The sequence below is a fragment of the Phasianus colchicus genome, chromosome 2 (genome assembly GCF_987193195.1).
Source record: "Phasianus colchicus chromosome 2, bPhaCol1.hap1.1, whole genome shotgun sequence".
Lineage (NCBI taxonomy): Eukaryota > Metazoa > Chordata > Aves > Galliformes > Phasianidae > Phasianus > Phasianus colchicus.
The window spans coordinates 67,850,418-67,863,744 of NC_143437.1; the positions used below are offsets into that span (position 1 = coordinate 67,850,418).

General features: G+C 37.2%; 1 protein-coding gene across 1 annotated transcript in view; it reads right to left on the reverse strand.

Moving 5' to 3' along the window:
- CRYBG1 (crystallin beta-gamma domain containing 1) overlaps positions 1-13,327 on the reverse strand; it is a 94,757-nt gene that overhangs the window by 53,173 nt on the left and 28,257 nt on the right. Inside the window, exon 2 of the mRNA XM_090135924.1 lies at positions 9,776-9,905. Within this exon, the coding sequence (XP_089992050.1) occupies positions 9,776-9,905 (130 nt within the window). The remainder of the gene's footprint in view (positions 1-9,775; positions 9,906-13,327) is intronic.

Below are 13,327 nucleotides of genomic sequence, written 5' to 3' on the forward strand. Positions count from 1 at the left end.
CCCATTATTATGCTGCAGATGGAACTACAGAGCAATAAATTATATGTATATGTATATATACACACTTTCCTAATTGTCGTATACATTATGTAGAGTACAAATGGCAAAAGCGTGGTCAGAAGGAGTGAGCTATACTAAAAGCTTTGTGTTGCAATCTCCTCAGATCTGAGGATGCACAGGTGTTCTGCGGATACGCTGAGCCACCTGGTCACATAGCAGAGCAAAATGGAAATACAGTTACACCCAAAGAGAGAGCTCAGCTGGCTGCCAAGGTCCTGAAAACCATTCCAGCATATTGTGCAAGTGTGGAAGTGGTATGAGAGCATGATGCAAAGCAGTCTGCAGATCACTATAAAATAGCCTAGCACGGGGGCCAGAAACAGAGTCCTGGTGATTCAAACACCAGCTTAACAGGACTGTACTTACCAAGGAAAAGAGAAGGGAGGAGTATGTATGCCCTTTGGAAAGCAGGTGGAAAAGTGCCTGGCCTTTCTAAGAGTTACATAGGAGCATGAGCAACAACACTGAGATGTTAAAATGCTAGCTAGGTTTTTGGCAGGATGATACACAAGGCGGGATAGATAAAGAATGGCCACTGATAACAGTGGACTGCCTGGTACATGCTCCCACATCACCAGTACCAGACTTATTTTGCTTGTCCACATTTGATCACTGATGATTGACCTCCTTACTACTTTGCAAGGCATGCTGCCTTGACTGGGCAATGTTGGAACATTGGGCATTGTTGGAACTGTATTATCTCACTCCTGCACAGCATAGCAGTGTGCCAGTTTAACAGACCTCATATGTTGTAATTGCCTGGTGATAGACTGTAGATTATTCAGTGCTTCAGTTCTGAAGAACTCAGCGTTATCAAACATTCTAAACAAATGCTTGTGTCACTGCCTTTTCAGCAGTCACCAAACATCCCAACAGAAACTCATTTTCGCTCTTTATATCTTCTTAAATTCTTCACAGTATTACATAGGGCATGTAACAGCTAAGATGAAATTCAATTTCAAACACAGCTCAAAAGAAAGACAAGCCTAATGTGAAACTGGACACAGCTTTTCTATAATTCTCCTGCTTCAAAGAAGATACGTTTAACTGTTTGGAAGCAGAGTGCACCATATTGCCAGACAAAAGAAAAGCACATTGTCTAATACATATTACTGTCTTTTTGTTTTTGTTATTATTTTTTTTAATGTCTTCAAAAAACTAACAAACCAATAAAAACAACAACTACAACAATGTCCTCAAAAAGCTTGGAGTGCTTGAAAGATGTCTATCAGAACAAGAATTAACTGGTATTTCTATTGCACCTTCAAATTTATTCATATTCAAAAAGGGAGGGAGGAACCTATTTGACTCAGTACATCCACCATTATCTTAAATGACAGTCTTAGAATACAAGACAGATTTTTTTCACATCAATACTCCAAAAGTCATGTTACTTCTATGAAAATACTGAGTAACTCCATGCCATCATCCCTCCTGCCTTTTATACTTCTCTAAGGCCCACATTAGCTATTAGCTGTAGCTCTGTACACCTGCAATCAATCACAGCTTATTTACTCTCGTGCTACAGCTCAAAAGAAAAGTCTTCACCAGAAAGCCACAGAAATATGAGACAAAGCTGTTTTCAAGGCTTCTCACAATCAGCCAGAAGAACTGGATATTATTTTTAGGAAATAAGAGAGTTGGTGTCTTAAGCCAGACTGCAAATAACAAAATTAAATCCTTTTAAAGTTAATACAGAAGTGAATTTGTAGTTCACATGGGGATAAGAGGTATAATGAGCTGGGAATATGGAAAAAAGTGGAATGACAAGGAAATTGCAATGATGCCATCAGTCTAGTCAGCAGAACAGTATTTTATTAGGCAGAGAAGTAATTGTTGAGCAATGCTCAGAGAACTCCTGCCTTGGATAGCTGAGAACCTCTCTTGCGCTTTAATTACCCCTAGATTTCAAGAGTTTTTGAAAGATAAAAGGAGGAGCATGTCTTCAGTGAGCTGTGTGACAAAGCCAAATAATAATAATCAGATAGTTTTATAATGCATCTGGTATCCAAGCTTTTTTATTTTGGGACTTCTCAGAATTTTGATCTCTGCCTACACAGTACACGTGCCTGTGCACATGTAACTGGCTGCTCTATTCTTCTGCCTTCATTATCAACAAATGCAGCTGAACTGAGGGCACCTTGCAATACTTTTTCTATGAAAGAACCACAGTGCAGCATCCAGAGCATTTCTGCTGCAGTGTTATCTATGCTTGCTGTGTCACGATAAATAGAGGCAGAATGATTCTTAACCAAAACCATATACCATTATGGATACTCTTAAATCAGTAATTCTTGACTTCTTTGTATATCTCACATCAATTATACTAGAAAGAAAATTCTAGCATGCATTGCTTAATTTTGTGTTGATACAATTATCACAACAGTTCTAACTGGAAACGTAAAATAAATCAGATTTACATTAAGATCCCACTGGTAGATTCCTAGAGAAGTGCAACAAAATACATAAACATTTTACTGTCTTCTGAACACTCCTTTTTACATATTTTGTTTTAGCAGATCTTTCCTATCTGCTATGGATTTCATCTATAAACACGTTTGTTTTTGCTTTGTTATTGGTCTTCTTTAGTTTCATCTTTTCTGTGTCTTCACACTGGTATCCCTCTTGTCCCCTTTCCCTATCTTATCTAGGCCTTGACAAAGCACAGATACAGATAAAGGAATAGAAATGCAGCTATCGCAGCTCAAAAGCAGATGTTCCTGATGTACATTTTCACACTGTGTTTACCTTTTTCTTCTCTTTAAGGTAGACATGATACTTGAGTTTCATCAGCCAGCAAATCATCACCAGTGTTCATTTACAACTACAGGTGGCTGTCCACTCCTGTTTCAGCATTCCTACAGGTACACTGGTACACATGTGCTATGAAAAGTAAATTGCTTGTACAGGGGCTTTGCTGACTCTGTAGGTTTCAGTGTCAAAAGCTAAGAAACATTTACAGCAAAAGAGTACTAGGATTTATTTAAGCTGAAAGAGTTAACCAAATTGTAGTTCAGTCCTCCACTGATACTTAGTCCTGTTCCTTAGGGAGAGCTGGCCAAGGTGTGGGCCCATGCCAGCAGGTGGTATTACATAATGGCTGTTGAGGCATGCTGGGGCCAGTTTTGCCTTGTCTACGCAGTACTGAGCATCCCTTTCCATCAGATATACTCAGCTGTAGTCAACACTGCTAATACATCTCTGTAGACTTCACTCTTAGACATCCTCTTTATGGAAAGCCTACTGACAGAAGCTATCTCCAAGTTATAATCTCTGCAATCCTTTGTGGGTTTTCACATTTTACCAGATCATTTAAGGTTACTGCTTTATGACACTACTCACCAAATAGTCAGGACAAGTAATTTAAGATATAATGGCTTCTCAGAACACAAATGTCTGTGGGAGACATCACTGTGACTTAAGTGGTCAGCTTTTAAATTCAATCCCAGTTATGTACTTTCTGGCTCCCATGATGACTTCAGTACTATTTACACTTTGCTTGCAATTGGTTGGTGTGTTGTTGGTTTTTAATTATGAATTGCATATTTATCAACTAAGTCATTCTGAAAGAATATTTCAGTATTAATCATCTAAAACTATTGCAAAATATATCATGATTCAGAGCTAAGCATCCTATAAAAACTTTAAAAGTTTAAAGTACAGACAGAGTAAATTAAATATTTGCTAAGTGTAGCATAAATCCTTTGTCAACCGTATAAGAAATGCTGGCAGGGCCAGGACAAAATGAGGCACTCGTTTTCCCTTCCCACATCTCTCCACCCTACTCAACAGGTTTGGTTTGGAAACTCAATTCCCTTTTTTTTTTTTTTTTAACCATGAATTTCAAAGCAAAGACTTCAGTGCTCTTTTCCTGTTAACATCATCTTCTTGCCCAAACCACACCATGGTTGGAGCCTAAGAATAAGTACAAATTGCATAGATAGGATAAAAGAAAAAAACAGCTTAGATAAACTATTATAACTTTCTCATGTTTTCCTAGACATTTTTGACCACAATAAAGAATTACTGTGCTTAGCAGCCAGCACAGTAACATCCTATTAAAATCCCTATTAAAAGCCACACAGACAATGAATAATGTAGCTTCTCTAAGTTTTGTTGAAGACCTCTCACATGATCCATGCTTTACCATATTTGATCTATTTTTTCATTCTTTCTGTATACTGATCTCTTCAATTCACACAAATACATTAGGAAGGTGATCCCGAATCTATGGCTCATGGATAACATCCTCCAAACTGTAATAAAGCCATATATACATTTAAATGTACATTCACCTACACATATAAATATATGTAAATAAAATTTTCTATCTATCCTAGTCTATAAAAATCTCTATTTCTGTATTTTTGGTTCACTTTAAGCATAGCAATTAATTTCTCCAAGTTTCCCATAAATGAGTGGATTAGAGGCAAGTGACTGTCATGGGAAGATCTGTCTACAGAGGTTAACGGAGGATAAAAGTTATACTTTAAAATTTAAAATATGGGAGGCCACGCTTTTCTCTGCAGGAATGACACTGGAGAGCAATGTCATTAAAAAGTAGCCCTACTGGAGTGACCACAAGCATGACTAATTGAAAAGAGAGCAAGTAAATTCCAACTTCTTGTTGAAGAATGCCATGTGGAGATTATCAAGGGATTTTGCACCTATCTGCCAAGTAACAGGGGTAGTTCCTAGTGGAACAAAAAGACAAAAAGAGGAAAATGATTCAATTTGTTAAGGCTGGGAGGTACAAAGTGCCATTACTTCAGGGAAACAAGTCACACGTGGGAGGAGGGTGGCTGGAAGCATTATGTAGCAGTAGTGAATAATCTGCACTGAACAGGTCCTACAGCCCAAATTTAGAGGCCCTTCTCTACTGACCACACTAGAAATAATAGGAGTTTCACCAGGCAGAGGACACAACAGTTACTTTGAAGAAGGAGGGGGAAAAAAAAGTACATTCCTTTACACAACAGTTGAGCATAAACATAATTAAGCTGATAGAAACTCCAACAAGAATTCTGATGTTTAGTAAAACACTGAAAATACTTTTTTTTCACTGTTTTATCTTGTTGTTCGCTTTTGTTTGTTCGTTTTCTGGTAATATAATTTTGTTCTGCAACATTTACTCAACTAGAAAGGTATAGCTTAATCCAAACAGCTGAGGACTTAAAAGAGAACAAAACAAAATCAAGAACATGCCCATCACCACCCCTCAATCTCCACTTAAATAACTGCTTTGTTGCGCTTACCCTTCTACTCCAAGGGAAAAAATCCTAAAATGCCATATAATTTCCTCTTCCCTTTTCCTGAGTCTTTGCACAAAGCAGGTTAGTGCTTTCCTGCACTTTTTATTTTCTTTCACCTGAGAAAACATACAACAGCAAACACTTCTAGCTCCTGCATGAGTCATTTCTAGGTCTTTGGTTATAGGGATTTGTTTAGTTTTTTTGATTCTAGGCTGAGGAAGGATTCCTTTTCTTCTTTCTGTCTGAAGTTTTGGGAGAAGAATGGTTAACCACTGAAAAGCCATATCTGTAGAAAACTGTGGTGAACCTTAAGGCAAAGACTTGTTCACCTCAGGGCAGGCTCCTCTCACCCATCCACAAACCAATAATTTTGTTCAGTGGTTCACCTACTTTCACCCTCAGCACTGGAAGATTATGAAGTGTCAGTACAAAATGCTTTGCATCCACAGTTTGAAATATTACCCCGGCAGGTGATTTTGCAATTCTCCAAGATCCCAAATAGACTGAGGATTTTGATATTTCTTGAGAAAATAAAGCACTGTAACAAGAAACACTTTAAGGACCTAGGCTTGATGTTTTGCTAGCATTAATCTGAGCAAAGCAGAAATGAAATTGAAGAAGCAGATGAGAAATGATTAAGTTGAAAACACCCTGGATATTGACCAGCTATCTTCCTGGAAGATGAGTTAAAGAGCAAGGGAACTTTTGGACTTGTGTATCTGCTGTCTCAGGAGCACAGCAACAGCAGTGATAGAATAAACTCATTTAATCCAGCAATTTGACACAGAATCAAAATGGGCTTCCACAGCCACACCTCGGTGTTAGAAGTACTCCACCCAGTTTCCTTAGTTAAATATTCATGTCATAGGACTGAATCTTTGTGTGAAAGGCAGTGACTGTATTCAGGTAGCAAGTAGGTGTGAGAACTCTTATCTAGATGGAGCATCCTGAGAAACCTTTAGACAGATACCTGGTTATATGTCTCAAAAACTGACTAATCAACACCTTGATGTAAGAGGAGAGATAGCATTAGAGCACAGATATCTGACTGTTAGAAAAAAATGGAATTTTAAGAAGTCCAGATGTTTTGTAATTATTGTCCTAGTGAAGAGGAAATGTATAAGTAAGGAAGGATTAAGAACATTCTATTAATTCACTCATTTTACTATCAGTAGAAGCCAATCTACATTTAAAATTGGTCTTCACAGGAGCAAGTATCTTTCAGCCTAACTATACTGAAACCTATCAGATTAAAGTCTATTTGTTTGTAACAATGTAATTTAAGGTCATTTGAGTTTTCTGTGTTGCAGGTAAGACTCCTCAACTGGTATTAAACTCCATTTTATTTCTATTGAAACTGTACAACTGCAAAATGCAGACTCATCTGTTATTTGATCCTCAGATTATTTTTTTAAGAGAACTGAATGCAGCAAGCAGTCAGGTAGTTGTTTCTTCATCTATAGTAAGAAGAATCTATAGATCTGCACAGACATTTTAAATACAAACAGGAAACCAATCAAGTTTTCCTTCATTTACAAACAAATTCCTCTTATATAGCTACTCTGAGAATAACTGCATTGCGCAAACATAACCAAGGACAGAATGTATCATGTGGAGAAATGAAAAGAAATTGAGTTTTATAAATCTAGTGATGGAATACTTTGCAGAACTGACATCTAAAAATGTGTTTTTTGTTTTTTTTTTTTTCAATGTTTCATAGTGTTACCAAAATTCTATTTGCAAAAATACCAAAAGGTATTTTATATTTTAAAAAAATGAATGCTTTGCACATTAAATAGGCTAGATATATAAATATATTTATATAATATATAAAAATATATAATAATATATAAAATAAATATATAATATATTTTATTTTTTTCATCTTTATTAATTTCTCATAGATCTATTTGCCCCAGTGAACATACACAATTTACATATTTGCTAAGTACACTTAGAAAAAAACTCTTAATGGTTTTTATATAGCTGTACAAAACCAGAAAACTATAATAAAACAGAGTGATAAATGCCAGACAAATTTGCAAAGAGAAAAGTGGAAATCTTTGATGAGAACTACGATTACATCTGAATCAGCACAAAAGGCATTTGATGAGAGAATAATATTGATATAGAATGATGTAGATTTTTTTCAAAAACAGTGTAATGAAAGAAAATATTTTAACTTTGTAATTTGGGCAACACAACATTTATTCACTGAATAACACTACTAAACAAGAGAACGTCAACATTTTTTTTAATTTCCTTCTGCTTTACTAGCACTATTTATGAAAGTCAAGTGAAAAAGAGAAACAAGTTGCATTGTATATCAAGAAGAGCTGCTCTGAAGCACTAGAATGGGTAAGATGAAGATTTGTTAAACAACTCTGGAAGAAGATGAAAGGAGAAAACCAGGGTATACTATAATAGAAGTTTATTATACGCTAGTTAATTGGGTGGAGGGAAGACTGTTTTTGATCAAGCAAGGGAAGCATCCAAAAGGACAGAACCTGACGGCTTTAATTACTTCTTGGAATTATTTCTTTTTTCCTGTTGGAAAAGAAATACAAGACAGAGACAGTCCAACAAGTTCTTGGAATATGCTGGGGACAGCTTTTTCTTCAGAAGGTGAAGAAAACTATTAAGGGAGTGGCTATTGTAGATCCTCTTAGTAGGCATGAACTGGCTGAGAGTGGAAGGGGATTTAGGTGAAAGTGAATTGTGTTATATAGTGATGACTATTACTGTAAGAAAAAACAGCAATGTATATACATATACACTTTTTTTTTTTCAGAAAACGAAACTAAATGTGAACAAGTTCCAGAGACTGATAAGCAAGGTTTCTCAAGAAGACTATTTAATTAATAAAAGAATGCAGGTGAGCTTGTCTGTTTTAGTCATTGCTAGAGTCAGCTCTTAATTATCTGATGCAAAGGGAAAAACTTAAATTAGACAAAAAAAAAAAAAAAAGAAAAAGAAAAAAAGAGAGAATAATACAAACTGGGCTTTATAAATTAGTCTATGAGACTCTATTCAGTACATTCACCTTTAATGGGCTTATGAGCAGACTTCTGTAGAGAAAAGAGCAACAGAGAGGAATCTGGCACAAACAGTTTATGTTCCGTGTCACGCAGTTTTCTACTGCTCTTCCAAGAAGTGCTGAGGGAAGACTGTGCTTCATTAAAACCCAATCCCCATAATCTATCTGTCATCATCAGGTGACTACATTATTATATACTATACCAGATTATCCTAAAACAAAAGAAACTGCTGAATTCTCTCTCCTCTCCTTTGACTCTTCTCTCCCTCTCTCCCTAATTCCTATGAAAAATAAATTTCCTTGCTTTTTTTTCCCTTAAATGCATCTATCAGATGATCAGACCTTTGTAAGAATTCTTTGCAAGGAATTAATGTACAAAGCCACAAGAACACCGGTTTGCTCTGTTGGAACCCAAGTCCTAAACTAGCTTCCATGGCCCATTAAAATACTTCAGTATTTTGCAGTTTCAGAACTGCAAAGAACTGAACTCTGTTTGTAGATGTGTTTTTATAATACCAATGGAACCAAGATGCTGAACGAAACCACAAGGGATGTTTGGGGTTTATATTGTCTACTCAATTAAGACCAATGAGTCTTTTCCAAAGGCTTCATATAGAAATTAGTAGATAAGATTTCTGGGTTTGACCAGACTAGACGAGACATTTATTTGTTTTAAAGACAGAATACTTTAGGTCCTCATCAAATATATTCACATGAATGTTAGTTCCACAATCAACAAAAAAATCAGCTTTTGTAATTACTGCACTTATGTTAACATGAAAAAATAAGTATTTCTCTCTCCACAGAAAGATTAAAATAAAGACAAGAATGATATTGCACAACATTGTTTGCAATCTGAAATGAAGTTCTCACATTAAAGCAGAAACAATTAGCATTTTCTCTAGCTTGCTTCCATGAAACAATACTGCTGCCAAGCAAATGAGTAACACTACATGAACTAAATGAACTTTAGAAAATTAATGCATAGCCCTTTTTCCTTCTCTGAAATAAAACTTTCACAGAAAACAATGGAGGTTAAGTGAGAAACCATGGAACTGTAACTGCTGTTCATTTATTATTTTGGCTTATGTATATTTTATAATCAAAATGAAAAAGCCATATGGTTTGTGAGAACATGTGGAAGATGGAAGATCTCCTCGAGCCATTTCCTTTGTTGGCTGTTCATGCCAGCTTATAGCAATTATGTACCTTCCTTATTTCTGTATATGACATTTATTTGAAAAATTTCCAGTACTTCAAATACATTTCTTTTAAAGGAAGATTATGTACAATTATACCTTGTATTAAATTCTGTTTTCAGATTAGTTGTCCTCATTGTGATATATATATATATATATATTTATATATGCTTATCTATATGTACATAGATGTTTTTTGTAAACATAGATACTCAGTTTTCTCTTACCTTTCTAAGTGCTGCTGGTAACGAGGCGGTAGACATTGATATTGATGGAAGAACGTAAGAGTGTGGACAGATTACTGATGGTAGTTGGCTCTCTTGAACAGTATAGCGTGTGCCTGATATATCGTAGTACCTAAAAGGAGAGTAAATACTGTCTAATTAATACATCCTAGTGAAACAAAGTCTGAGCTAATATCCTCTGTATTTCTTGACAAATATGCTAAACTCTTTTCTCCTGTTGTACTGGTTCCAGGCTTCAAATACTTATAAATCACATAGCTTTTTTAAAGCCAAACTACTCACTACTCTTACTTAGATACTAATTCATCCCAGCTGCTTCAGCTATCTGTAACCCTGACTTGTCAGCTCTTTCCTGATACCAAAACAAATGAAAACGATTACAATATTCAGCAAGATAACCACATCAGAGCCACAAGCGAAGAAAAGTATTCTTATTATCTTATGACACTCCATCTCTACAGAACAGCAGATTACAACATTTGGGGCTTATTGTTCCACATTACATCACATGCTGCTCACCTTCCTTCCTGAAGCTGTCTTAATAAAGTATCAGTTGAATTAACAAAATAGAAGGATATTTATTGGAAAGATACTGTCAAAATGACAGTGTATATAAGCTTTACAATAACACATAAATTTTGCTTATGTTTTTTATGCAGTGTCAATTTTGAATTTTGGAATCCAAAGAATGTGGAAAAGTTCACATGGTTTATTCATAAGTGAGAAATAACTCAGTTATTTCTCATAGTAGAAAACAATGGACAACTTGTATCATCCCTTTCATATTGCTACCTGAAGAACCAAAGTAGCAAAGTAGTAAAAAACCAAAGAATTCGATGAAGATATAACTTAATTTAAAAGCTTGATTAAAAATGACATTTTGTATATTTAATCCTTCAGGTGATTCAGCAATTAGTTAAAATTCAGCTTTTTTTAATCAATGTATTTTGGTATCTTCATTTCTAATTTGGACTGCATTTTTCTTAGGTTCACTGGAAGTGATCCCAGGAGGTTTCTGGGCCAACCTGCTGCAGAAACAAAATCAGGTATGGGATAAGACCAAGTTGCTAAGTCCTTTAACCAAGTCAACTCTGAAAATAAAAGCACAGAGACATCACCTCTCTGGGGAAACAGTTAAAATACTTGTCCAGTCCAAATCTCTTTTCTCAATTTTTGCCTGTTGTCTTGTAGTCTCTTGCCATCCTGCATTGTACCACTACAGAGAATCTGTCTCTGTCTCAGTGTCCTAATTGTACTTGGAGGCTTCCTGATTCCTCACATCCCAGAGCTGCTTCTTCCCATGGGCTGAACAAGCCTCCATCCTCCGTTAGCCTTGAAGGCACCAACCTCCCCCCACCCCTCCAGCTGTATTGGAGGCCTTCCATTCAACTCACTCCAGTTTGAAACACTGACAGATTTTTAGGTATCAAATAGCCTTAACAAATACTTCGCTGTCAGCAAAAACAATGTCTCAAATTTTTGTTTGTTTTGTTCTTCAAGTCTGAATTTTCCATTTCAGTTAGCTCAGAACTCCTTTTCCTGTAAACTTTTCTTCCAGACTCATCACAAAGTTTCAAATCCAGCTCTGTTTGTACAACTCTAGTTGCAAATTCAGCTTTATGCCTGACTGTCATAAACTTTTCAAAGAGTATATAAGGAAGCAGTGAAGCCTCAGGCTTATTTATAGAGGTGTTCAGTTTATTGCATAATTGTGGTGAAAATGTTTTGAAATTTTAACACATATTCCAATAAACACATGCAATTATTTTGTTTATTTACCTATTTTTAAGGAAGAAACTGTGCTGCTCTCAATGGCTGGTTGCCTTTTCCAAGCCACAGCTGACTTTAAGCTGTCTGTCTGGATTTGCATTTTCTGCCTGCTGTCTAAAGGGCCTTTGACAATGGAAGCTTTGGAGTGGTTCCACACAAATTGTATACATGAGAATTCAGAAGTCATATTCACCATCTGCTCATCTAACATCGAAAGACTGTTATATCCTATCCGATCTAATATGTCTGGAAGCCTCTGTTCAAGGAACAACACTACACTGAGGACTCAGTGACCAAGTGATTTTATCAGAGCAGGGGAACAAGTGACACAGTATGGGCTGGAGGGTGGGAAGGTGTTTGGTTGAAGTCTGTGTAAGAAGAAAAATGCAGGAAGCAGATGGAAGCACTGTCAAGCACTGAGGTGATACTCACACACTGTGAGAGGCCACTTTTTGTAATGGTGCTGCTCGGCCAGTGCCAGGCCTCTGTGCTCCCAGTGCTACATAATGTATGTCAGAAAAAAGCATGTCACCAGTCATGCATATCAGAATGCCAAAAGAAGGAAGACAAGCTGTGGGAACAAACACTTTCTAGGTAGGAATCAGGGGGCAGGGCCACTCCAGAGCCTCCGTTGAGCCTTGCCCCCGTGGGGCCAAAGTGAGGAGCTCAAGGCCAGAGTAGGTTCCTGATACACCATTAGACCTCAGGGTACTGACAAGTCCACCACTTGGTAGCCAGGGAACTGCGCTCTTCAGAGCACAGTGCAATGATATTGTTTCATTCAGACACCTTTCTTTTAAAGAATACCATTGCAGGCCAAAAACTGGAGCTGACAAAAGCAGCAGGAAAAGCTTCAACCTGAAAACAAAGCATAGCCAACAACGGCACTTCGGATTTTGAAATGAAATAGCAGGTGTTTAATAAGGTGCACAATTTCAGGTTTATTCTCTCAACAAACTACTGATGGCTGAGTTCCCCATTCTCTCCCAGAAGCTTTAATTTTAGGCAGCAAGCAGTTTTCTTGCACAGAGCAGCAGTACACTTCCTGCCTCAAGGCATGGGCACGCAAGCAAGCTGCCATGGGGCAAGCTGGGGTGTGAACTCTGTGGTAACTGCCCGTGTAAATTCTCATGTTCCAGCCTAAATACGAAGGAGCTCTCTCCAGTTCACTGCTGCACACGGCAGGGCGAGGGCAGGCGGATGGACAGTTACTGTGGGGCAGCTGACGCACTGAGAATCCACACCCTGGCTTTCCTCACCCTGACTTGTTTGTGTAACCAAACTCACTCGTTCAAAGCCCCGCAGGCCTGAGGGGGAAAGAGCGTTTGCAACATGCTAGGAATGTTATGAAACCCTCCCAGACGTTTTGCAAGGCCCATCAATTGTCTGAGGCACTCAGAGAGGAGGTTGTCTGCAGAGGTAAGAATTTTAACATCGGGAGAAATGGTGGGTTGCATATTTATGATAGACCAAGTTGTTTATTGTTTGTTTTGTGCATGGTTGCTAAATAGTGTGACTAATTACGTCAAAAACATTCAGAATATGTTTACCTTGTCCACAGCAATGAGTGTCTGGCATGTTTTCATGTAGCTAATGAAAATAATAACTAATTCTGCAGTGAAGCAAAAGGAAGAGCAGGCAGAAGGCCTTAGAAATTACAAAGTTGTTGAAAAGAGAGTAAGGAAGGAGCAGCTTTGTAGGTAGAAAAATCTTCTCTTCATGAGTACAGAGACACTGGTTTGCAGTGGAGCTACAGATTGGAAG